Source organism: Lynx canadensis, chromosome D3 (genome assembly GCF_007474595.2).
Source record: "Lynx canadensis isolate LIC74 chromosome D3, mLynCan4.pri.v2, whole genome shotgun sequence".
NCBI lineage: Eukaryota > Metazoa > Chordata > Mammalia > Carnivora > Felidae > Lynx > Lynx canadensis.
Window position 1 is genome coordinate 361,669 of NC_044314.2, and position 24,908 is coordinate 386,576.

Genomic DNA, 24,908 nt, shown 5'->3' on the forward strand with positions numbered 1-24,908 from the left:
GACGTGAGCGTGCGCGTGCCCGCCGACGTGCGGCGCGCGTCCGGCGCAGCTGGGCGCGACGTCCGGAGCCGGGGGGCTGGAGTCTGCGCGCTGGCGGTGCGCGGGCGGGTAGGTGGTCTCCGCGGGGGCCGCGCGAGCGGGGTTTTCCCGGGGAGCCGCCGCGGTCGAGAGGAGCCCGTCTTTACCAGACCTGCTGTCGGTCCCAGTCGGGCCCGTCAGAGACCCAACTTCACCGCGCCGCCACGGTGACCCCGGGGGTGGGAGGGGGCCGACCGGACCAACGAGAAGGGTTCGGGTCTGGACGGAGAGGACGCCCGCTACGCTGGGGTGGGGGGGGGCAGGGGGGACTGAACTGAGGATCCCCGTGACTGCGGGGGAGGGACTGGACAGAGAGGACCACTTGACCTGAGGTGTGGGAATGGGAGCTGGACTGAGGACCCCCGTGACTCGGGAGGGGGAACGGGGTGGACAGAGATGACCCCCCGTGACTGGGGGTTGGAGGACCGCTGGACACAGAGGATGACATCGGGAGAAAGGCTTGTCCTGTTCACTCCCACACCAGGTCCCCAAATTAATCAGGGCGATCCTGCTTTCTGGACATAAATGCAGTTGATTGACGTGTGAAACCGATGTGTTCAGAAGAGCACTCCCCGTGGAGGGTCAGATCCTGCAGTGAGATAGAGCCAACGTGGAAGTTACCCTTTCGACCGCACCACCTGAGCTGAGCTTGTAGCTCGGCGGCACTAAGCCCCTTCGTGTTGTGGTGCAATATCCACCTCCAGATAACAATTCTTTGTTAACAAATTCTGCTGCAATCTCATTTGCATGCTACAAGATTTCATTCATTCAGGTTAAGGTGGTTTTTCTCCAGAGTTGTGGAACCTTGAGGCCTGGGTGGCTCAGCTGGTGGAACGTGGAACCTGGAACCTTGGACTCTTGATTTTGGCTTAGGTCATGACCCCAGATCATGGGATTCAGCCCTGTGTGGGGGCTCCCTGCTGAGTTATGGAGCCTGCTTGGGATTCTCATTCTCTGTCTCTCTCTCTCAAAAAAATAAAAAAGTGTGGGACCAACATTATGATCTATTTTTAGAACTTTTTCATCATCCTGAAAAAAATCTTGTACCCATTTGGCATCATTGCCATTTCCCTCATGAAACCACTAACCTGTTTCCATCTCTGCAGATTTGCCTATTCTAGACATCTCAAGGGATCAAATGGAAATGTATGTAGTCTTTAATTAAAAAAAAATTTTTTAATGTTTGTTTTTGAGAGGGAGACGGAGCACAAGCAGGGGAGGGGCGGAGAGAGGGAGACACAGAATCGGAAGCAGGCTCCAGGCCCCAAGATGTCAGCACAGCTGAACCCCTGAGCACTCGAACCCAGGAACCATGAGATCATGACCTGAACCGAAGTGGGGTGATTAACTGAGCCACCCAGGCGCCCCCGTGACTGCTTTCATTTAGCATAATGATCTTAAGGTTCATATTGTAGCAGGCGTCAGGATTTAGTTCCTTTTTATTGATGGTTAACATTCCATTGTATGGATACACTGCATTTTATTTATCAGCTAATTAACATTTGGATTGTTTCCATTTCTTGGCTATTATGAATAATGCTGCTATGAACAATGTGTATAAATTTTTGTATGGATATAAGTTTTATTTCTCTGACTATATATGAGTGGAATCGTTTTGTCTTATAGTAAGTACGTTTAACATTTTGTGGCATTGCAAGTTGTTTTCAAAAGTGGCTGCACCTTTTAACATTTCCAACAGCAATGTGTGAGGGGTTTGATGTCTCCACATCTTTACCTACACTTGTTATTTGTGTATTTTTTATTATGACATCCTGGTAGATATGAAGTGATACTGTTGTTTGACTTGCATTTCCCTGATGGTTAGCAATATAGAGAGCATTTTTCATGTACTTTTTCTCCATTTGGAGAAATGTCTGTTCATATCCTTTGCCCAATAAAAAATATGGATTACTTATGTTTATTATTGAGTTTTTTAAAGTTTATTTATTTTGTGAGAGAGAGGGGGGAGACCGGCACACAGAGAGAATCCCAGGGAGACTGTGTGCACTCAGTGCAGATCCCAACAAGGGGCTCCACCTCTCATGAACTATGAGATCATGACCTGAGTTGAAACCAAGAGTCGCATGCTTAACAGACCGAGCCTCCCTTATTATTGAGTTTTAAGAGTTTCATTAGGTATATGATTTAAAAATATTTCTTCCCATTCTATTGATTGACTTCACTTTTTATTGCTATCATGTGCAGCACAAAAGTTTTAAATTTTCATGAGGTCCAATTCATTATTTAGTTGTTTGTGCATTTGGTATCATCTAAGAAACCATTGCCTCACTTAAGGTTGTGAACATTTCCTCCTGCATTCTTCTGAGAGTTTTATAATTTTAACTTTTTTTTTTAAGTAAGCTCTAGGTCAATGTGGAACTTGAACTCGAGACCTGGAGATCAAGGGTTGTATGCTCCACAGACTGAGCCAGCCAGGTGCCCCCGTTAACTTTTACATGTAGGTCTATGATCACTTTGAGTTAACTTTTATATAAGGTGTCCAACTTCATTCTTTTGCATGTGGCCATCCAGTTGTTCTGGTACCATTTTTGGAAAGATTATTCTTTCCCTATGAAATTGCCTTGGCACCCTTATTGAAAATCAATTGACTTTATTGTTTTACATTATTTTTAAATTTTTAAATATTTTTATTTTCTATGCTAACAAACACAATATGATGTGCCAGGCACTCTTCACAGTACTCTATAGGGGAACTCTGTGTGGGAACATGGAACCCACACAACAGCCCTATAAGATAATTGTGCTATGGTTATCATCCCCAGATGAAATGACTGGATGGAGAAACCAAACCCCCAAGTGTTTCCGTATCTTTTTCAAGATAACCAGCTAGTAAATGGCAAAGCAGGTTTGAACCTCTATGCTGTTTTAAAAATTTCCATTGTTTTCTTTATTTGAGTATGAACCATGTTCATAGGTTTTAAGCTTGATCATCAAAATTTTCATTTGCCACCACCAGTGGGTGGCCCTAATTGAAAATAGTTTTAAATATTATATTTTTTCTTCAAACTTTTACTTAAATTCTGGTTAATTAACATATGGTGTAATACTGTTTTCAAGAGTATAATTTAGTGATTTGTCACTTACATGTAACACCCACTGCTCAACATGACAAGTGCCCTCCTTAATGCCAATCACTCATCTCGCCCATCCCCCACCCATGTCCCTCCAGCAATCCTGTTTGTTCTATTTAAGAGTCTCTTATGGTTTGTTTCCTTCTCTTTTCTTCCCCCTTCCCATATGTTCATCTGTTTGTTTCTTAAATTGCACATATGAGTTAAATCATGGTATTAGTGTTTCTCTGACTTATTTCACTTAGCATAATACACTCTAGCTCCATCCACATCGTTGCAAATGGCAAGATTTCATTCCTTTTGACAGCTGAGTAATATTCTACTGTATATACATACATGACGTCTTTTTTTTTTTTATTTCACTTAGAGCATGCACACACATGCATATGTATGACTGGAGGAAGGGCAGAGAGAGGGGGAGAGAGAATCCCAAGGAGGCTCCACACTGTCAACATGGAGCCCAAAGTGGGGTTCGGTCTCATGAACCTTGAGATGCATCCCACCACATCTTTATCCGTTCATCAGTTGATAGACATCTGGGCTCCTTCCATAGTTTGGCTATTGTTAATAATGCTGCTATAAACATTGAGGTGCATGTGTCTTCTTCGAATCATCATTTTTGTATCCTTTGGGTAAATACCTAGTAGTGCAATTGCTGGGTCATGGGGTAGTTCTATTTTTAACTTTTTGAGGACCCTCCGTACTGTTCTCCAGAGCGGCTGCACCAGTTTGCATTCCCACCAACAGTGCAAGAGGGTTCCCCTTTCTCTGCATCCCTACCAACATCTGTTGTGCCTTGTGTTGTTAATTTTAGCCATTCTGACAGGTGTGATGTGAACACTTTTCATGTGTCTGTTAGCCATCTGGATGTCTTCTTTGGAAAAAAAGTCTATTTGTGTCTTCTGCCCATTTCTTAACTGGATTGTTTGTTTTTTGGGTTTTAAGTTTGATATGGTTTTTTTTTTTTAGTATTTTTTAATGCTTATTTATTTTTGAGAAAGAGACAGAGACAGCATGAGCAGGGGTGGGGTAGAGAGGGAGGGAGACACAGAATCCAAAGCAGGCTGCAGGCTCTGAGCTGTCAGCACAGAGCCTGACGTGGGGCTCGAACTCACAAGCCGTGAGATCATGATCTGAGCTGAAGCTGGACACCTAACCAACTGAGCCACCCAGGTGCCCTGAGTTTGATAAGTTCTTTATATATTTTGGATACTAACCCTTTATCAGATATGTCATTTGCAAATATCTGGTCTCATTCCATAGGCTGCCTTTTAGTTTTGTTGTTTCCTTTGCTGTGCAAAAGCTTTTTATCTTGATGAGGTCCCAATAGTTCATTTTTGCTTTGGTTTCCCTTGCCTCTGTCGATGTGTCTAGAAAGAAGTTGCTCTGGCTGAGGTCACAAAGATTTTTGCCTGTTTCCTCCTCTAGGATTTTGATGGTTTCCTGTCTCACATTTAGGTCTTTCTTCCATTTTGAATTTACTTTCGTGTGTGGTGTAAGAAAGTGGTACTGTTTTGGAAACTGGTCTGGATCACCCGGCAGAAGAACCAAGCAGTACTCGGAGATCTTGGAAGGCAGGAGGTTTAGTTTACACCGGTGGGCTCAGAGGAGATCATTCTCCAGAGGTCTGAGCCCAGAGCATCAGCAGCCGGATGATTTATAGTCTGTTGGAGTGTGGCAAGTGGGATGGGAAGAAAAACCCGGAAGGGGAGTCTTTAGGCAGGGACTGGAATCCCCCTGTCCTGTCAGCCGTCTTATAACAGACTTCTCCCTATCAGTACAGTTTCATCTTCTGCATGTTGCTGTCCAGTTTTCCCCATTTCCATTTGCTGAAGAGATGTCTTTTTTCCATTAGATACTCTCCTGCTTTGTCAAAGATTGATTGACCATACTGTTGTGGGTCCACTTCTGGGTTTTTTGTTCCGTTCCAGAATATCAATTGACTTTAAATGTAAGGATATATTTCTGGATTCTCAGTTCTATTCCATTGGTTTGTATGTCTAGCCTTATGTCAGTACCACACTGTCTTGATTAGTGTAGCTTTGTGGTAAGTCTTGAAATTAGGACATGTGAGTCCTCCAACTTTATTCCTTTTCATGATTGGTTTGGCTGTTCTGGGTCCCTTGCATTTCCATATGAACTTTAGGATTAGCTTGTCAATTTCTGCAAAAAAAAGGTACCTAGGATTTTGACAGGGATTGTGCTAACTCTGTACACCATTTAGAGAATACCATATTACCATCCTAACGATGTTAAGTCTTCCATGGTTATAGGATGTCTTTCCATTTATGTAGGTCTTCTTTATTTCTATAACTTTTATATTTTCCAGTGTTCACATCTTGCACTTTTTTTTAGGAGGAGGTAAAATTTATCCCTAAGTATTCTTTTTTGATGATATTTAAATGGAATTGTTATTTTAAATATTTTCAGATTATTCATGACTAGTGTATAGAAATACAATTTATTATTATTATTTTCTCCTGTTTATTTTTGAGAAAGAGCTCGCATGTGCTTGAGAGCAGGGAAGGGGCAGAGAGACGGGTACAGAGGATCCAAAGTGGGCTCTGTGCTGAAAGCAGAGAGCCCGATGTGGGGCTGGAACTCAAGAATCGTGAGGTCATGACCTGAGCTGAAGTCGGGGGCTTAACCAACTGAACCACCCAGGCGCCCCAGAAATACGATTGGTTTTTGTATACTGATCTTGCATTCTGCAATCTTGGTGAACCATTCATTACTTGGAAAAGTTCTTTATTTGCATTCCTTAGGATTTTCCCTATATAAGATCTTGCCATCTGGAGATAAGCACAGTTTTACTTCTTGTTTTTCAGTCTGGATGTTTTTTTTTTTTCGTTGCCTAACTGCCCTGGCTGGGACGTGCAGTACAATGTTGAATAGAAGTGGCTACAGCAAGCATCTCTTGTTCCTGATTTTAGGGGGAAAGCATTGAGACTTTCACTATTAAGTATGAGGCTTGCTACGGGTTTTTCACAAATGCCATTTATGAGGTTGAGGAAATTCTGTTCTTATTTTGTTGAGAGTTTTTTGTCTTGTTTCTTATGAAAAGTTGTTAGGTTTTGTGAAATGCTTTTAATGCCTCTGTTGAGATGATCATGTGGGTTTTGTCTTTTATTCCCTTAATATGGAGTATTCCATTGACTTTTGTATGTTAAATCAAATTTGCATTCCTGGAAAAATCCTATTAGGTCACATTAACTTTTAACAATATATTGCTGGAATAAGTTTGCTAGTGTTTTTTGAAGATTTTGTGTCTAATTCATAAGACATATCAGTGTGTAGTTTTCTTGTTGTCTTTGTTTGATTTTGCTGATAGTGGCCCCATAGACTGAATTGAAAAGCCAACAATATAGGCAAGAAAAATTGGTTATTTGGCCAAAGCTCCTCATCTTTCCTTCCATTCATTCACAACATATCCGATCATCTAGAAAATGGAAATAAGTAGGCTAAATCATTCTGAGTGAATCAGACTGCTTGAATTACATCTTATCGTTAGAAATTGAATTCTTCATTTAAAAAATGACTAAACACAAGCATTAAGTATTGCTTTCTGGAATTCTCAAGAGCAAGACAGATATTTGGAAGGAGCAGGTGTCCCTGTGTGTCGAATTGTGAAAGGATACGTGTGTCTAAACAGAGTGCCCCTTCCTTCAGAGCAACTGGCCTGAGTTAAGTTGAGGAAGAGAGCAATTTGACTGAACTAATTGTTACTGATGAAAAGTGACTGGAGAGCCGTATAATCCTCCCAGAGGAATTTGCATTTTTAAAAGAAAAAATGTTTTAAGTCAGATGTAAGACAATGTTAAAGTGAGACTTTCCTCTCTCTCAAATTTCAGCAGAGGCCCCAAACTGAAAATAAATGATTTAAAATGCTTACACGTTTCAGGGGCGCCTTGGTGGCTCAGTCGGCTGAGCATCTGACTCTTGATTTCGGCTCAGGTCATGATCCTACAGTCTGTGGGTTCCAGCCCCACATCAGGCTCTTCACTGACAGTGTGGAGCCTGCTTGGGGTTCTCTCTGCCCCTCCCCCTTGTGCTTTCTCTCTCAAAATAAATAAACTTAAAATTTTTTTTAATAAAATAAAATGCTTACATGTTTCAGAGCAAGAGGCCACACTGGCTTTCTCCAGATCTTGCAGAGGAAAGAATAATTTGCATATCGTTTGTCCATCACTCCTTAGGATACATAAGAGGAAGTGCAAAAATGTTTTGGGGAACAGTGTGACATCATTTCTTTGGAGGAAGCTGTGCACATGTGTATTTCCATGTGCATTCTCTTCCCTTTGGAAAAGAAGGGGGTATTCCACCCCACCTCAAGCCAAGCAAAGGAGCTCCAAAAGAATCCCTCACTTTAAAAAAATTTTTTAATGTTTATTTTTCTTGAGAGAGGGAAGGAGCAGGGGAGGGGCAGAGAGAGACACACACAGAATCCAAAGCAGGCTCCAGGCTCTGAGCTGTCAGCACAGAGCCTGACGCGGGGCTCAAACTCACCAATAGCAAGATTATGACCTGAGCCGAAGTCAGACGCTCAGCCAACTGAGCCACCCAGGTGCCCCTCTAAAGCTTTTATTTACTTATTTTTGAGAGAAAGAGAGAATTGGGGAGGGACAGAGAGAGAGAGGGAGACAGAGGATCTGAAGCGGGCTCTGTGCTACAGCAGAGAGCCCAACGCAGGGCTCGAACTCAGGAACTGTGAGGTCATGACCCGAGCTGAAGGCAGACGCTTAACCTACTGAGCCACGCAGGTGCCCCAAGACCTCCTCACTTTGGGTAGGAGATGGTCAGGAGGGAAAGAACCTGTCACCTAGTAGTGAAAGTTTGCTTAGCTGTAGAAATCTCTATGTCCAGACCTGCTGAAGGGACCCGAGTTGAACTCTTGGGAGAAACTCTCCAATTTATAGAGTATGTTCTCTATGAAAGTGGCCAATGCTCAACCTTATACTAAGAGAAATGCAATTATCCCATTGCAGGAAAATGGATAAACTGAGGTGTACTTATTGGCACATATAGCTGTAAAGAGGAATGAGTGTACCTCCACATATAAACGGGCATGAATCTCACAGACTACTAAACTTAGAAGAAGCAGATCACCAAAGACTACACAAGGTGTAATTCCGTGAACATAAAATGCAAAAATATGCCAAACCAAGCCACATGTTGTTTAGGTTACTTTTACCTCTCTCTCTTATCTATCTGGAGGCACACTCGTTTTACTGCACTTCACAGATGCTGCATTTTGTACACATGGAAGGTCTGTGGCAAGTCTGTCGGTGCCACTTTTCCCACAGCGTTTGCTCACTTCCAGTCTTTCGTGTTTTGGTAATTCTCGCAGTAGTCCAGATTGTTTCATTATTGTATTTGTCGTGGTGATCTGTGATTAGTGATCTTTGATGCTACTTTTGTAATGTTTTGGAGCACCGTGATCTGTGCCCGTATTGAAACCAGTAACCAAAGGGAGACTGCGGATAATCCGCACAGCGGCAACTTTGCGCCCAGACCTTTTTGTGTGCCTTTACAGGTCTCCGACCCCTCCTTTGGGGAGACGGACGGGGAGGTTGTCCTCCACGTCTTTGCTTGGCTGCCCCTCCGGCAAACTCTTTCCTGGCTGCATACTTGGTGTCTCAGTGTTTGTGTCTGCTGTGTGCGGGGCAGACACGTGGGTTCCATTACAGTATAAGGTGGTGAACTTCGTTGGCGAAAGTGTGTACCCTGACTCTTCCGCCCTCTGGCCATTCCCCATTTCTCTCCCTCTCGACCGGCCTCCCTATTCCCTGAGACACCACAATATTGAGCTTAGGCCCGTTAATAACACTCTGGCCTCTCAGTGTTCAAGTGAAAGGAAGAGTCGCACGACTCTCACTTTAAATCAAAAGTTAGAGATGACTAAGGTTAGTGAGGAAGGCGTTTCGAAAGCTGAGGTAGACCAAAAGTTAGCCGTCTTTGTGCCAAACAGTCCAGTTGTGAATGCAAAGGAAGGTTTTTGAAGGAAGTTAAAAAGTTCTGCTCCAGTGAACTCACAAATGTTAAGAAAGCAGAACAGGTCTGGATAGAAGTGATGACATTCCCTTAAGCCAAAGCCTAATCCAGAGCAGGGTCCTAACTCTTGTCAGTTCTATGGAGGCTGAGAGAGGTGAGGAAGCTGCGGAAGAAAAACTTGGAGCTAGCAGAGGCTGGCTCTGAGGCTTAAGGAAAGAAGTCATCTCGATAACATACAAGTATAAGGTGAAGCAGCGAGTGCTGATGTAGAAGCTGCAGAAAATCCTCCAGAAGATCTAGTGAAGATAATTTACAAAAGTGGCTACTAACCAACAGATTTTCAGTGCAGATGAAGCAGTCGTCTGTTGGAAGAACATGCCATCTAGGACTTTAAGCTGGAGAGGAGAAGTCAATGCCTGGCTTCACACTTCAAAAGGCAGACTCGCTCTCTTGTTAGGGGCTAAAGTCCCCGGTGACTTTTAAGTTGAAGCCAGTGCTCATTGTCCTTTCCGAAAATCATTAAGTATTATGCTGTATGTACTCTGCCTGCTCTAGAAATGCAACAACAAAGCCTGGATGACAGCACACCTGTTTACAACATGGTTCACTAAATAGTTTAAATCCACTGTTGAGACCTATCACTCAGAAAAAAAAGATTCCTTCTAAAACATTGCTGCTCATTGACAATGCACCTGGTCACCCAAGAGCCCTGATGGCTATGTGCGATGAGATTAGTGTTGTTTTCCTGACTGCGAACACAACATCCATTCTGTAGACCACGGATCAAGGATAATTTCAACTTTCAGATCTTTTTAAGAAATACATTTTGGGGCGCCTGGGTGGCTCAGTCAGTTGGGCGTCCGACTTCGGCTCAGGTCATGATCTCGCGGTCCGTGAGTTCGAGCCTCGCATCGGGCTCTGTGCTGACAGCTCGGAGCCTGGAGCCTGTTTCGGATTCTGTGTCTCCCTCTCTCTCTGACCCTCCCCTGCTCATGCTCTGTCTCTCTCTGTCTCAAAAATAAATAAATGTTAAAAAAAAAAAAGAAATACATTTTGTATGGCTGTACCTGCCATAGACAGTGATTCTTCTGATGGATGTGGGCAAAGTAGATAGAAAACCTTCTGGAAAGGATTTAATATTCTAGATGCCATTGAGAACATTTATGATTCGGGGCACCTGGGTGGCTTAGTCCATTGAACTTCTGACTCCGGCTTAGGTCACCATCTCACAGAGATGAGTTTGAGCCCCACATTGGTCTTGCTGCTGTCAGCAAAGAGCCCACCTCAAATCCTCTGTCTCCCTCTCTCTGCCCCTCCCCTGCTTGCACTCTCTCAAAACTGAATAAAAAATTAAAAAAAATTCGTGTCCCCCCCCAATAAAATACCTAGGAATAAACTTATCCTAAGAGGTGAAAGACCTGTACTCTGGAAACTATAGAACATTGATAAAAGAAATTGAAGATGATGCATAAGAAATAGACATTTTGTGCTTGTGGATTGGAAGAACAAATATTGTTAAATGTCTACACTGCCTAAAGCAATCTACAAATCTAAATCAATCCCTACCAAAATACCAACAGCATGTTTCACAGAACTAGAACAAACAATCCTAAAATTTGTATGGAACCACAAAAGACTCTGAATAGATAGCCAAAGCAATCTTGAAAAAGAAAAAGAAAACTGGAGGTATCAAAACTCCAGGCTTCAAGTTATATGACAAAGCTGTAGTAATCAAAACAGCATGTTACCGACACAAAAATAGACACATAGATCAATGGAACAGAATAGGAAGTCCAGAAGTAAGCCCACATTTATATGGTCAATTAATCTTCAACAAAGGAGGAAAGAATATGCAATGGGAAAAAAGACAGTCTCTTCTTTGGTGTTGGAAAATGGTGCTGGGAAAACTGGACCACTTTCTTACACCATACACGAATATAAACTCAATATGGATTAAAGACCTAAATGTGAGACCTGAAACTATAAAAATCGTAGAAGAGAACACAGGCAGTAATTTCTCCAATATTGGTCATAGCAACATCTTTCTAGATACGTTTCCGGAGGCGAGGGAAACAAAAGCAAAAATAAACTGTTGGGATTACATCAAAACAAAAAGCTTCTGCACAGCAAAGGAAACAACCAACAAAACTAAAAGACAACCTACTGAATGGGAGAAGATATTTGCAAACGACATGTCCAATAAAGGGTTAGTATCCAAAATATATAAGGAACTCACACAAAACTCAACACCCAAAAAACAATCCAATTAAAAAATGAGAAGATATAAACAGACATTTCTCCAAAGAAGATATCCAGATGGCCAACACACACATGAAAAGAGGCTTAACATCACTCATTATTAGGGAAATGCAAATCAGAACCACAATGAGGTATCACCTCATACCTGTCAGAATGACTAGGTCTAGGTCAAAAACAAGACTTAACAACAGGTATTGGTGAGGAGGTGGAGAAAAAGGAACCCTCGTGCACTGTTGGTGAGAATGCAAACTGGTGCAGCCACTAGGGAAGACAGAATGGAGGTTCCTCAAAAAATTAATTACTGAAACCTTATGATTCAGGAATTGCTCTAGTGGGTATTTGCCCAAAGAATACAAAAACACTAATTCAAAGGGATTTGTCCTATGTTTATTGCAACATTATGTACAATAGCCAAACTATGAAAGCAACCCAAGTGTCCAAGTGTCCATTGATAAGTGAATGGATAAAGAAGATATGATATAGATATAGATATAGATATAGATATATATTATATCACATATTCATATATATATGAATATTTTTCAGCCATTAAGAAGAACAAAATGTTGCCATTTGCAACAACATGGATGGATCTAGAAAGTATAATGCTAAGTGAAATAAGTCAGAGAAACACAAATACCATATAATAATTTCACTCAAATGTGGAACTTTAGAAACAAAACAAATGAACAAAGGGAAAACAAGACAAACCAAAATACTCCTTTTTAAAAAAAAAGTTAAAAAAAGTTTGTCTGTTTAAGTAGTCTCTACACCCAACATGGAGCTCAAACTCAGAACCCCGATATCAAGGGTCACATGCTCTTTCAACTGAACCAGCCAGGTGCTCCAAACACTCTTAACTATAGAGAACATGCTGGTGGTGACCAGAGAGGAGTTGGATGGGGTGATGGGTGAAATAGGTGAAGGGGATAAAAACACTTGATGAGCACTGAGTACTGTATGGAACCGTTGGATCACTATATTGTACACCTGAAACTGATAGACCACTGTATGTTAACTACACTGGAATTAGCATTTTTAAAAAATCCATAATTCATGAAAGAGGTCAAAATATCAACATTAACAGAGGTTTGGAAGCCGTTGATTCCAGCTCTCATGGATGACACTGAGAGGTCCAGGACTTCAGTGGAGGAAGTAACTGCAGATGTGGTGGAAATAGCATTAGAACCGGAAGTAGAGCCTGAAGATGGGACTGCTGCCATCTCATGGTAAAACTTGAACCAGTGGAGAGTTGCTTCTTACAGATGAGCAAAGACGTTGGTTTTTCAAGATGGAATCTACTGCTGGTGAAGGTGCTGTGAAAATTGTTGAAATGACAACAAAGGATTTAGAATATGATGACATACCTTTAGTTGATAGGGCGGTAGCAGGATTTGAGAGGATTAGCTCCAATTTTGAAAGAAGTTCTACTGTGGGTAAAATGCTATCAAATAGCATTGTAGGCTACAAAGAAATCGTTTGTGAAAGGAAGAGTCAGGTGGTGTGGCAAACTTCACTGCTGTCTCGTTTTAAGAAATTGTCGTGGTTGTCTCAGTCTTCAGCAACCACCACCCTGATCAGTCAGCAGCCGTCAACGCCGAGGCAAGACCCTCCACCAGCAAAAAGATGATGACTCACAGAAAGCTCAGTGATGGTTAACATTTTTTAGCAATAAGCTTTTCAAATTGAGGCATGAACTTTTTTTAGACATAATGCTCTTGCGTACTTAATAGGCTACAGTATAGCGTAAACATAATTTTTATATGCACTGGGAAATAAAAATCACTTGACTTGCTGTATTGCGATATTCACTTTATTGGAACCAGACGTGCAGTATCTCCAAGGTGTGCTTGGAGATCATTAAATTCCAAGTAGGGGATACCTCTTGAGCAGCAGGGAGTGGTAATGGTAGTGGTACACTTATTAAGCTTGGCGGCACTTAATGGGCTCATTTGATTATTATTTTTATAACTTGCATGTGTTATAAATAATTAAATAACATTTATAGCTTAAATGTGTTATAAATTTAATTAAAAATGAAATCCAGTTTTATCAAATTCTTGGTTTTTTTACCACAGTAACTTCCGACTGAATACAGCAGGGATTCTGGCAATTTGGATTCTTGCTGGGCTGAACTTGATGGAGCACCCTGGGTAGGTTGGACAGTAATAAAACTGAAAATAATCTTTTGTGACTACTGGTAGTACTCCCTTTTTGCAAGTCAGTGGTTAAGAGCTTTTTTATGCTCTTGAGGTAGAAATAGTGAAACTTGGGCCTCTGTGTGGCTTAGTCAGTGAAGCATTTGACTTCAGTTCAGGTCACGATCTCATGGTTCGTGAGTTTGAGCCCCGTGTCGGGCTCTGTGCTGACAGCTCAGAGCCTGGAGCCCGCTTCAAATTCTGTGTCTCCCTCTCTGCCCCTCCCACACACCCGCTCTGTCTCTCTCTGCCTCTCAAAACTAAAGAAAACTAATAAAAATAAAATAGTCATCTTAATAAAAATAAATAAAACCTTTAGTCCATTTTGCAGACAATAACATATATCTTTTACTTTCACAGTAAAAAATGGCCAATTGTGTTAGTTATTGCTGCATACATAACAAATTTTCCTAAATTCCAGTGGCTGTAAAAACAAACTCTATGACCTCCCAGGTTTTTGGGTCAGGAATCCAGGAGTAGCTTGTCCAGGTGGTTCTGCCCAGGACCTTATGAAACTTTAATTGAGGGTTGGCCAGGGCTGTGGTCACCTCAGGGCTCGCCAGGCTGGTGTCAGGCCTCTTCAGATCAGCGTCCAAGCTCATTCATGTGGGCCTCTGCACAGGGAAGCCTCCGGCCTGGCCCTGGCTCCCCCCTGGAGAGGGAGGAAGAGAGCCCAAGCTGTGACCTCCCGTGGCTTCTGCCGTATTCTCTTCACTAGAAGCACCGGGGTTGGGGTCCCACAAAGGTGTGATTAACAGGAGGAGCACTTTGGAGGCCACCTGAGAGGCTGCCATCACAGCTGAAGGGCAGAAATAAAGACTCAGGCAGAATAGGGAGGAAAGTGGGTGTGATGGAGACATTGGTAACTTCAGAGGGGTGGGTCTATTGTCCTTCAGGTTTTTTAGGGACTTGTCCAGGAAATAAAATGAATCCCAGTGTTGATGTAATTTAGAAAATCTAGAGTAACTGCAATATAATGATTTATGAGAAATACATATTTCATCGTTCAGAGGACCAAACTACTTCTCAGATATATTTGGTCTTCATCCATAGTTCCTGGGAACACTTCAGAGCCAGAAAGGTGACAAGGATGTCTTAATGAAGGAGACTTCTGGACCCCACTCAAGGGCGGGGCTATTGCCAGGACGACCAAGCAGGTGATCAGAGGGTTGGAACTTCCGGCACAACCCCCCACCCCTGCGGAGAGGGGAGGGGCTGGAGGCTGAATTGGCCAATGGGAACTTCCAGACCCACCCCAGACGCCTGCATAGAGGGGAGGGGCTGGAGGCTGAATCAACCAATGGAAACTTCCGGCCCCACCCCCGACCTCCTGGAGAGGGGAGGGGCTAGAGGCTGAATCGGCCAATGGCCAGTGATTTAATAAATGGTGGGTGTACAAAGAAGCCTCTATAAAAGCCTTTTCTGGAGACGGCCCACACTTCGGCACCCGAACTCTTCCGTGTGCCGGTGGGCCGGGCCCCAGGCTCCATGAGGACAGAAACTCGAGTTGGGCACCTCGCTCTGTGGATCTCTCCCACCTGCGTGTTGCTACACACTCTTTGTATCTTTAAGGAACCGGTAAGCACAGGTCAGCCTTCCCCTGAGCTCTGTGAGACTCTCGACAAGTTAACAGAATCGAAGGATTCTGCAGAATCGGCTGCCGGTTGGTCAGAGGCACAGGTACCTGGTACCTGTGACTAGAGTGTGAAAGTCTGAAGGGGCTGGGAGGGGGCATCTTATAGGACAGAGTCCTTAACCCGTAGGATGTGATGGTGTCTCTGGTAGACAGTGTCAGAATTGAATTGAATTCTAGGACACGCTGCTGGGATCCTGAGAACTGCTTGGAGTTGCGGGTGGGGGACTTGGAAATTGGTGCTCAGAACCTTAAAAGAGCAACAGAGGAGCACATTGATTGTCTCTTAAAGACTGTCTTTGAGGGGCGCCTGGGTGGCGCAGTCGGTTAAGCGTCCGACTTCAGCCAGGTCACGATCTCGCGGTCCGTGAGTTCGAGCCCCGCGTCGGGCTCTGGGCTGATGGCTCCGAGCCTGGAGCCTGTTTCCGATTCTGTGTCTCCCTCTCTCTCTGCCCCTCCCCCGTTCATGCTCTGTCTCTCTCTGTCCCAAAAATAAATAAACGTTGAAAAAAAAAAATTAAAAAAAAAAAAAAAAAAAAAGACTGTCTTTGACAGCAGAAACTGTGCTTCTCTTCCTGCAGGCCATGGGGGATCAGGACCTACCTGGCGTTTTGGTGTCTGGATTGGAAGGACCTCATGGTATATGTGAGGATCACATTGGAGATCTGCAGAAACACTTTACTCTCATTACTCTGCAAGAATTTTTGGAAAATAACACACGATTCGGTCCAAAGGTCCAAGCTGTATACATCTGGGGCGGAAAGCCAGCCGTTACCCAGGAGCTCCTGCAGAGTCTGCCCTCCTTGAAGATAATTGCCAGTGCAGGAGCAGGTCTAGATCACCTGGACCTGAAGCTCATTGCCAGCTGTGGTGTGAAGGTGGCCAACACACCACAGGCGGTTTCCAGTCCCACAGCAGACATGGGGATGGCCTTACTGCTGGCCGCAGCTCGCAGAGTCGTGGAAGGTACCCAGGCCTTGGAGATGCTGGTTTTCCAAAGAGAGCAGATGACAGATACTTAACGCAGATGATTACATAATGTCATCTTCAAACTACAGGTCTTTCCTGGGCCCTGATTTCTTCCAGGACTTTGTTGCACTTGAGAATTGGAGTCACTTTCAGTCGTTTGCCGCGTACTTAGTGCCAGCACATATCGGCCATTTTCTCCCCCACCAGATTCCTCTCATTCACAGGCAGTAAACGTGTGTGTGGAGTAATTTCAACATCGAAATTACTATGGAAATGCCCTTGGGGTGATTCTTTGGTCAGTCAGCATGCTACTCTTGGTTAAAGACCCACGAGCGAATAGGCAGAATCTGACCTCTCCGCACAGGGGACATCTCTGGGAATATCCCCAGGAAAGGCAAGGCAGCAGTTCCACACCCCTCAGTCCCCCAATCCTCCTGATGGAGCTCTGAGCAAAGAGGAAGGTGAAGCTTTGACGAGGAGGCTTGAGGAAAGAGGAGACAGGAATCAGGCTCTGGTTCGGATTCTGGTTGCGGGTTCACGCACATGCACACACACCAACATACCAACAGCAGCAAGTTTTAACCAGAAATCCTGCCGTAATGTAAAAGAAGTTGGTATTTCAAAGCTTTGCACAGGACGCTCTGGTTTTGTTATGAGGAAACTGTCTTTGTCCCTTTCCTTCACCCCTCGCAGAAACGCTTGTCTTCTGTCAAGAGATGCATGAGTGCTGTGTCTGCCACAGGCACCCTCTAACTCACTGCTCTGCCCCAGTAAGGTTGTGGATTTCTGTGTCTGGTGACATCCGCTCTGACCACTCTGTCCCTTGTATATTTTAGGTCATAGGTTGGCTATTGCACCGGATACAGAGAACTTTTCTACAAACTGGATGGGTCAAGAAGTTACAGGGGCCACTCTGGGAATCATCGGCATGGGCAGCATTGGCTATAAGATTGCTCAGAGGGCCAGAGCATTCGAAATGAAGATTCTGTATCACAATAGGAAACGCAGGTAAACATTCGGAAAATGGACTTGAAATTGACTGAGCAGAACATATACCATCACTGCCTTAAAGTGGCTTGGATATAGGAGCCCTCTGTTTTTCATAAGACTCTCCTACTCTTTCTCTCCAAAAAATAGGACTGATTGTCAAGAAAGGGATTGTGATATTTTTATAATTACCTAGGAATGTGGCTGTGACTTTTTTATTGAAAATTTTCACCAAAAAAGAGATTTTAACTCACAGCTTTGTTTTTTGTTTTTTTAATTTCTAAAGTGTTTTTGTTCAAGGAAGCTTTCCATACCCACTGAGCAATTTGGTTCCTTTATGTGCACTTCCTCCCTCAGCCTGACACCCGGTCTTACTGATTCTGTCTCCAAACAGCCTTCAGACCTGCCTGTTCTCTCTCACCTCATCGATGCCACTGGGCTCAGGCCCCGTCCTTTCTCACCTGAAATACATATTCTCCTAACAGTCTGCTCACATCTGCTCTTGAACCTCCCACTCTCCTTGCAAACCAGCCAGATGATGGCCATTGTTTACAACCTTTACTGGCTTCCCACTGCACACGGAACACATTTCCGGCTGGTGAGCAGTTTGTGGATGTACGGGGAGCTGAGAGATTGTGCATTAGAACTGTGCCCGTTTTTCAGTCACTGTTTGCACCATGGGCAGTGGAGGGACTTAGGTAGATGTGATGACTTTCCTTGTGATGAACACGCAGGCACAGAGGCCAGGGTTCTCCCAGGACAAGGTGTGTGGTGTGGGCAACGTATTCATCTTTCCTTTGGGCTGTCCCCTGACCCAAACATGTGTTTTGTATTCCATATATGTATTCCATATTTGCATAGCAGTGGAGGTTACCCGGCATGCTGTGGCCTCCGGGATCTTGGAATTTCTGTTGAATAATCAGTTGTTTGGGATGGCCAGAGCAGGAGTTAAACAAATCCTGCCTGCATCGGACCCTTGGGTCTTTGCTTTCCGTTTCATAGGCAACGTTCCAAGGCCCTCTCCTGTTTGTTTGTTTTCTAGAGACTGTGATGTGTTTGCTGCACTCAGCAATGCTCTGTGGTCACAGAAGTACACACTCCTGCTCTTACTTGGGAGTGGGACCCACTTCCTGCCAGTAATGTTCTGTCGTTGCTGAGTGCATGTCCGATGCACAGTCAGGCTCACACCTGTCTCTGGGGGCTCAAATGAGAAGAAGCTCCTGGCCGCAAGGAGCTTCAATGTGGGGTGCAATTCTGCAGACCCAGAGGCCTCGCCTCAGAGGTCCCGAGGGGCCCCCAGTGTTTCCATGGTGGGGGAGGATCCTGGACCCAGCAGCAACAGGCCCAGTCTTTGGCTCCCCTCAGAAACTCCTTCCTGAGGTGCCGTGATGAATTCCTGACTGGAGAACATGGTGTTTCTTCCTTGTCCCCTTCGTAGGAAATTAGAGGAGGAGGAGGCTGTTGGGGCCACTTACTGTGAGAGTCTGGATGACCTGCTTCAGCGATCGGACTTTGTGCTGCTGGCCGTGAGCCTGACGCCCCAGACCCAGAGGCTGATTGGGAAGAGGGAGCTGAATCTGATGAAGCCCACTGCCATTCTCGTCAACATCGGCAGAGGTACTTGCCTGCGCCACGGTCTGTGCGGAGGCCCGCGGGGCTGCAAAGTCTGCAAAGTCGGCCCAGCTCGACCTTCTCCTGGACAGCTGTGGGTCCAGAGAGTCCGTGCGCACTGGCGGGTGATGAGCTCAAGGGAGTTTCTATTTAGAGATATTTCTGATTTTTGTTTTCACATCATTTCAAGCCTCAAATTAGTAACAAAAAGGATGAGAATAGTACAGTATGGGGTTTTCACATCCCAATTAGGGCATCTACTTTGGGGCATCACAGTTTGGTCTTCTAGGTGTGATTAAGCAAAATTTATGGGGATACATTTTCTGAGCCTTCACTTTAAAAAAATTTCTTTTAAGTGTGAGAACGAGGCGGGGAGGGGCAGAGAGAGGGAGAGAGAAAACCCCAAGCAGGATTTGCACTGTCAGCGTGAAGCCCAGTGTGGCCTGAGCCAAAACCAATAGTCAGATGCTTAACCAACTGAGTCACCCCGGTACCCCTTCACTTTTGTTTTTAAGTTTATTATTTAGAGAGAGAGCGAGAGCGAGAACACATAAGCAGGGGAGGGACAGGGAGAGAGAGAGAGAGGGAGAGAGAAAAACCCAAACGGCTCCACACTGTTAGCACAAGCATAGAGCCCGACTCGGGGCTGGAACTCAGGAACTGAGAAATCATGACCTGAGCTGAAATCAAGAGTTGGACGCTTAACCAACTGATCCGCCCAGGCGCCCCTCTGATACTTTACTTTAAAAAATAAATAAGTGTTAGTTTGGTTATTTGGCATTTATGTGGTGCTTTGTGTTTACAGGCAAGAGGGAGTTGGCCCTGTGCTGATACCAGATATTGTGGGCTGGTGTGACATTCATAAAGAGTAGAGGATCAGTGCTGACATCAGACATCCAGGCCACTCACCTTTGTGGGGTGGGGGGCCAGAGTACATATGACTAACAACAGCCACCCGTGTATCATCTGTAAAACAAGGAAAACAATGCTTGCCACATGACATAGTGTAATTTGTAAGAAATACATATTTGGTCATTCAGTTGTGGTTTTCATCCATAATTCCTGGCTCTTTCCTCACCAAATTGACTAAAGTGTTGAGAGGGATAAAGGTGTCTTTTGTTAATGAAGGAGACTTCTGGACCCCACTCAAGGGCGGGGCTGTTGCCAGGACGACCAACCATGTGATCAGAAGGTTGGCCCTTCCAGACCCACCCCCGACCTCTGTGGAGAGGGGAGCGGCTGGAGGCTGAATCAGCCAATGGAAACTTCCGGTCACACCCCCGACCTCCCCCGGGAGGGAGGGGCTGGAAGCTGAATCAGCCAATGGGAATTTCCGGTCACACCCCCCCCCCCCCCCGACTCCCAGGGAGGGGAGGGGCTGGAGGCTGAATCAGCCAATGGCCAAAGATCTAATCAATCTTTGTGGCTATACAAAGAAGCCTCCGTAAAAATGCCAAAGGACCGGGTTCAGAAGCTTCTGGAGATTGGGAAGAGTGCTGTGCGGGGAGGGATGGAAGCCCCACAGCCCTTCCCCAGACCTGTCCCTATGATCTCTTCCTCTGGCGGTTGATTCTTAGCCTTTGTCACCTCCTTGAGCCACCAGGTGAGCGGCAGTGTTCCCCTGAGTTCTGTGAGCCGCGGCCGCAAATTGCCAGTTGGTCAGAAGCACGAGTAACAAACAGCCTGGGACTTCCGACCGGTGTCCGAAGTCGGGGTGGGGGCATCTTACAGGACTGAGCCCTCACTGCGCAGGATCTGATGCTGCCTCCGGGTGGACAGTGTCAGAATCCGCAGGCACCCTGCAGGTGTCCCGAGAGCTGCCTGAGCTTGTGTGTGTGGGACCCTCCCTACCCCAACTTTGGAACCGGGTCCAAGAACTCAAACAATTGTTGAAAGACCAAAAACCCTCATGGGACCGAGATAATATGCTTCAGAGTTCTCTGAAAATTCAGACCGTCTAGGTGAGCAGGAAGGACCAGTGCGTATTAGGTACCTTCAGGAATGTCAGAGGCTGGCGAGCACACTAAAGATTCTGGAGAAGCAAACGCCCCAGGAAAGCCTCTGGGACTGGGCTTCTCCCCCAGCAGCACCAGCATACCAGGGCTGTGTCCCGACCGGAGGGCCGGCCGCTCCCAGCCCGTCAGCAGAAAGGAGGCACCCTCAGTCTTTGGGCCCCTTGCAGGGCTCTGCTGGAAGGAAAGGGCTTTCTTCTCAGCTTCTACTCAAACATGTCCTGCTTTTCTGTATTTGAAATGACAGTTACAGGATCGTGCTTGTGGCTTAGTTTTTCCGTGTGCATATACAGCTATCTGGGGGCTGTGTCCTCAGCCTGAACTCCTAGGTGGTGCTGGGAGGTGGTGTAATAAAATGAGACGGGCCCCGGCTTGAGGTCAAACAAACCTGGGCTCAGATCTGAGTCTATATGTTAGAAGCTGTGTGACTTTGGGTGCTTGTAACCTAAGGGCCTCAGTTTCCTCAAGTATAAAATGAATATTGACTTTGCCAGGTTAGTGGAGGATTCGGTGAAGGCCTGAGTGCGCTGCCTAGTATGCGGTGGGCTCACAATGTCTGAGGATGAACTGGCAGAATGACACTCACGTGCTCTTTGTCAGACCTTTGACAAGATCAGGATGTGTTTGGAATAGCGGCTAATGTGACCAAAGCATCTATCCCATGTACTCTTAATGGTAGCGACTGCAGAGGAACTGTCTTGTTGACGCAGGTCTGTTAGTCGATCAGGACGCCCTGGTGCAGGCTCTTCAGACTGGGGTTATTAAAGGAGCAGCACTGGACGTGACGCACCCGGAGCCCCTGCCCAGGTAAGAAAGCTGGACAGAATCTACATCCTCTGGTCCACGTAGGGCTGTCCTCAGTGGTCATTCCTCCTGGTCCACGCAGGGCAGTCCCCAACGGTCAATACTCCTGGTCCACATAGGGTGTCCTCAAATAGTCACTGCTTTGGGCTTTTTCAGATGTGTTGTCACAGACCTGTAGTCGAGTCTTGGCCATGCAGAGGCCTGAGAAGGCCTCTGGTGGCCTGTCCAGTCCTGCAGATCGTCAGATGTCTGTTTCAACACCTCCATGGACAGGGAGCTCCAGGCCCGCAGGCAGCAGTCCCCATGGATGGAGACTGTACAGAATATTCTTGCTCAGATCAAACCAAAATAGTCCTTCCCTTACCCACTGACTCCAGTTTGCCCCTGATCATTCTCCTCTCTTACAAACCTTATGTGTTTTAAGACAACCACTGTGTTTCATCTTACTTTAAAAACAATTTTTTTAACGTTTCTTTATTTTTGAGAGAGAGAAACAGACTGTGAGCAGGGAAGGGGCAGAGAGAGAGGGAGACCCAAAATATGCAGCAGACTCCAGGCTGTCAGCACAGAGCCCAGCACGGGGCTCATACCCATGAATCATGCGTGAGATCATGAGCTGAGCTGAAGTCAGATGGCTAACTGACTGAGCCACCCTGGTGCCCCTGTTTCTTCTTACTTTTATTCCCCCCTAAATATCCTTCAATCACAGCCTAAGTGATAGCATTTCCAGACACCTGGTCATTATTGTTGCCTTCTGGCACTGCAGTTTTAAAGGGCCTTTGAAAATGTGCTCTCAGGAATGGAGCATAGTGTCCACATTGTGGCCTGACCACGCAGAAAACTTGCTCAGGAGTTGTATCAGCAGCCTCATTGCACCCTTAGTTCATTACGTTTTTAGTCAGCAAGAACTTAAACTATTCTTGCAATTGTTCTTTAAGTACATGTGTGGAGCTTTACACTTCTGTGCATTTAATGCCATTTGCTTGTGTGTTTTGACCCATTGATGCAGCCCATTAGGACTACAGTCTTGATTCTGTCATTCGTTAAGCTAGCGATTCCCAGGTTTGATTCCTCCAGCTTTGATTTGTCTGGTAAACAAATTACTGTCTGAATGTTTGCCATTACAACCAAATTTAATATCTAAGTTTATCAAGATTGACCATAGAACTTACATTTCTGAGAAAAACAATAGTTTATCTAGAACAGCCTTTCTCAAAACATGGTCTGGAGACCCTTTCAAGGGGTCAAAATTATTATTATGTGAAGTCAAAATTATTTTCACAATATTGTAAGATGTTATTTACCTTTTCACTCATGTTTCGGTACATCGTACAGTGGAGTTTTCCAGAGACTAATGACATGTGATTATCACTCTGACAACTAATGAAATGTGTGCTTCAAGGTTATTGTATTAAAATTTTTTTAGTTTTAGTCTCTAACATAGTGAATGTTGATAGATACAACCCGCGTAAACAAATGTTCTTTGTGGTTCTCAATTTTTTTAATTTTTTTTTTTTCAACGTTTATTTATTTTTGGGACAGAGAGAGACAGAGCATGAACGGGGGAGGGGCAGAGAGAGAGGGAGACACAGAATTGGAAACAGGCTCCAGGCTCTGAGCCATCAGCCCAGAGCCCGACGCGGGGCTCGAACTCACGGACTGCGAGATCGTGACCTGGCTGAAGTCGGACGCCTAACCGACTGCGCCACCCAGGCGCCCCGGTGGTTCTCAATTTTAAGAGTGTAAAGAGGTCCTAAGACCAAATGTTTGGGAACCACTAACGTAGAATAGAAATTTTTCTCAATGTAAATTAAGAAACTTGAGCATTTTAGACAGTTGTCAACTTAGAAACCTAGAAGTCTAATGCTCACCTGTTGGCTAGTCTGCCAAGATGAGATTTTATTAGCTTCATTCACTAGTTTTCAGTTTTATTATATAACAAATCAGTGACAGTTACAGAGGTATTTGCTACGCCTTCTCAACAGAGTTGGCTCTTGCCTATACACCTCATATTATGGACAGGTGTTGTTACAATTGGCCATGATTCAGTTATTTCTGAGTTCCAAGTCAGTTGAGAGACAAAACCAGTCACCCTGTCTCAATTCACTGTGTCATACTGAGACTGGTTTCCAATATGTGCTGTTATAGTAGGGCCCACCACCTTCCTATTAGGAGGACACAACTGTTTTTTTTTTCAGAATAGCTCCTATCCTTGCTGTGTTATAGGCTGTATCTTAATTTCAATCAATTCTGGGGGCAAGGACAGAGTGTTGGTATAAATTATAAGTGCCCCAAAGAACTTCCACAGGTTTGGGGTAAGTCCCAGAGGTGTGCTCCTTGAGCCTCAGGTAGGATTAAGGGTTACTGCTGCCTGTCTGCTTTGGCCTTTGTATTAAAAGTCAAGAGGTCCTGTTTGGGCAGGTGACTGCCCTTTCATCATGCTGGTTTCTAGCGTTTTCCATCGTTTCAGTCTGCTGGATCACTTCACTAACACTTCCTTATTTTCCCAGGCTGACTCCCATCCTCTCCCTTCTTCCTGGGAGAGAACTCCCTCTCATCTAATTCTAGGTCATAAATATTTTCCCTCTGAATGCCTCCACTCACTAAAGGCACATTCAGCTTATCGCATGATGCCTAGACTAGCACCCATATCCCCAGGAGCCTTTTCATTTTTGTGGACCAGTGTTGTCTAAACCACCACATATGTGGTGCTATTGTGTGCTAATGGCCAGGGTGCCACTAGGATACATGTTTTGCACCCAAAAAATGCTGGGCCCCCCATAGTGGGGTTAGATGAGTGGTGGTCATACCTAGGTATAATTTAGAATATGCCATAAGGCCCCTTCTCAGCGTGGGGCTAGAAACCCAGAGTATGGAATTAGAGCAGACAATGTGGAATAGTTTTCATCAATCAATCTGCATTTCAGAGATCATCCTTTATTGAAGTTGGAGAACGTCACTCTGACACCTCACGCTGGGAGTGCTACTCATCAAGCCAGGCGACAGATGATGGAAAATTTGGTTGCAAGCATCCTGGCTTCTCTCCATGGCCTTCCCATTCCTAATGAAGTGCGACTTAACTGGGATAATTCCGTGGCATGACACGTGGCAGATTAAATGAAAAAAAAAAGTCTAGTTTTGTGTATCTACGTTAAAGCCCATCATGCAGATTAATACTCTTTTGGGCGAAAAGCCCTAAGAACAGCGGTAACATTTGTTGAGAACTTGGCAGGCGCTTCTCTTCCATTCCCGCCGCAGCCTCCAGGCCGCTCTG

General features: G+C 44.9%; 1 protein-coding gene across 4 annotated transcripts; it reads left to right on the plus strand.

Annotated features, from left to right (window-relative positions):
* The first annotated feature begins 49 nt into the window (after positions 1 to 49).
* Positions 50 to 24,764, plus strand: LOC115528152 (probable 2-ketogluconate reductase). 4 transcript variants are annotated; one of them, XM_030336026.1, is made up of 8 exons: positions 50 to 108; positions 13,499 to 13,573; positions 14,672 to 14,775; positions 15,833 to 16,217; positions 17,057 to 17,228; positions 18,646 to 18,824; positions 21,541 to 21,637; positions 24,562 to 24,764. In XM_030336026.1, exons 4-8 carry the CDS (start codon positions 15,836 to 15,838, stop codon positions 24,734 to 24,736), a joined length of 1,005 nt encoding a protein of 334 aa, XP_030191886.1. In that variant the 5' UTR covers positions 50 to 108; positions 13,499 to 13,573; positions 14,672 to 14,775; positions 15,833 to 15,835; the 3' UTR covers positions 24,737 to 24,764. The 4 variants fall into 4 exon arrangements, with proteins under 4 accessions (XP_030191886.1, XP_030191882.1, XP_030191885.1 ...); XM_030336023.1 differs by lacking the exons at positions 21,541 to 21,637; positions 24,562 to 24,764 and adding an exon at positions 12,508 to 12,733 and having other exon boundaries at positions 65 to 108; positions 18,646 to 19,216; XM_030336022.1 differs by lacking the exons at positions 21,541 to 21,637; positions 24,562 to 24,764 and having other exon boundaries at positions 18,646 to 19,216.
* The last annotated feature ends 144 nt before the right edge of the window (positions 24,765 to 24,908 follow it).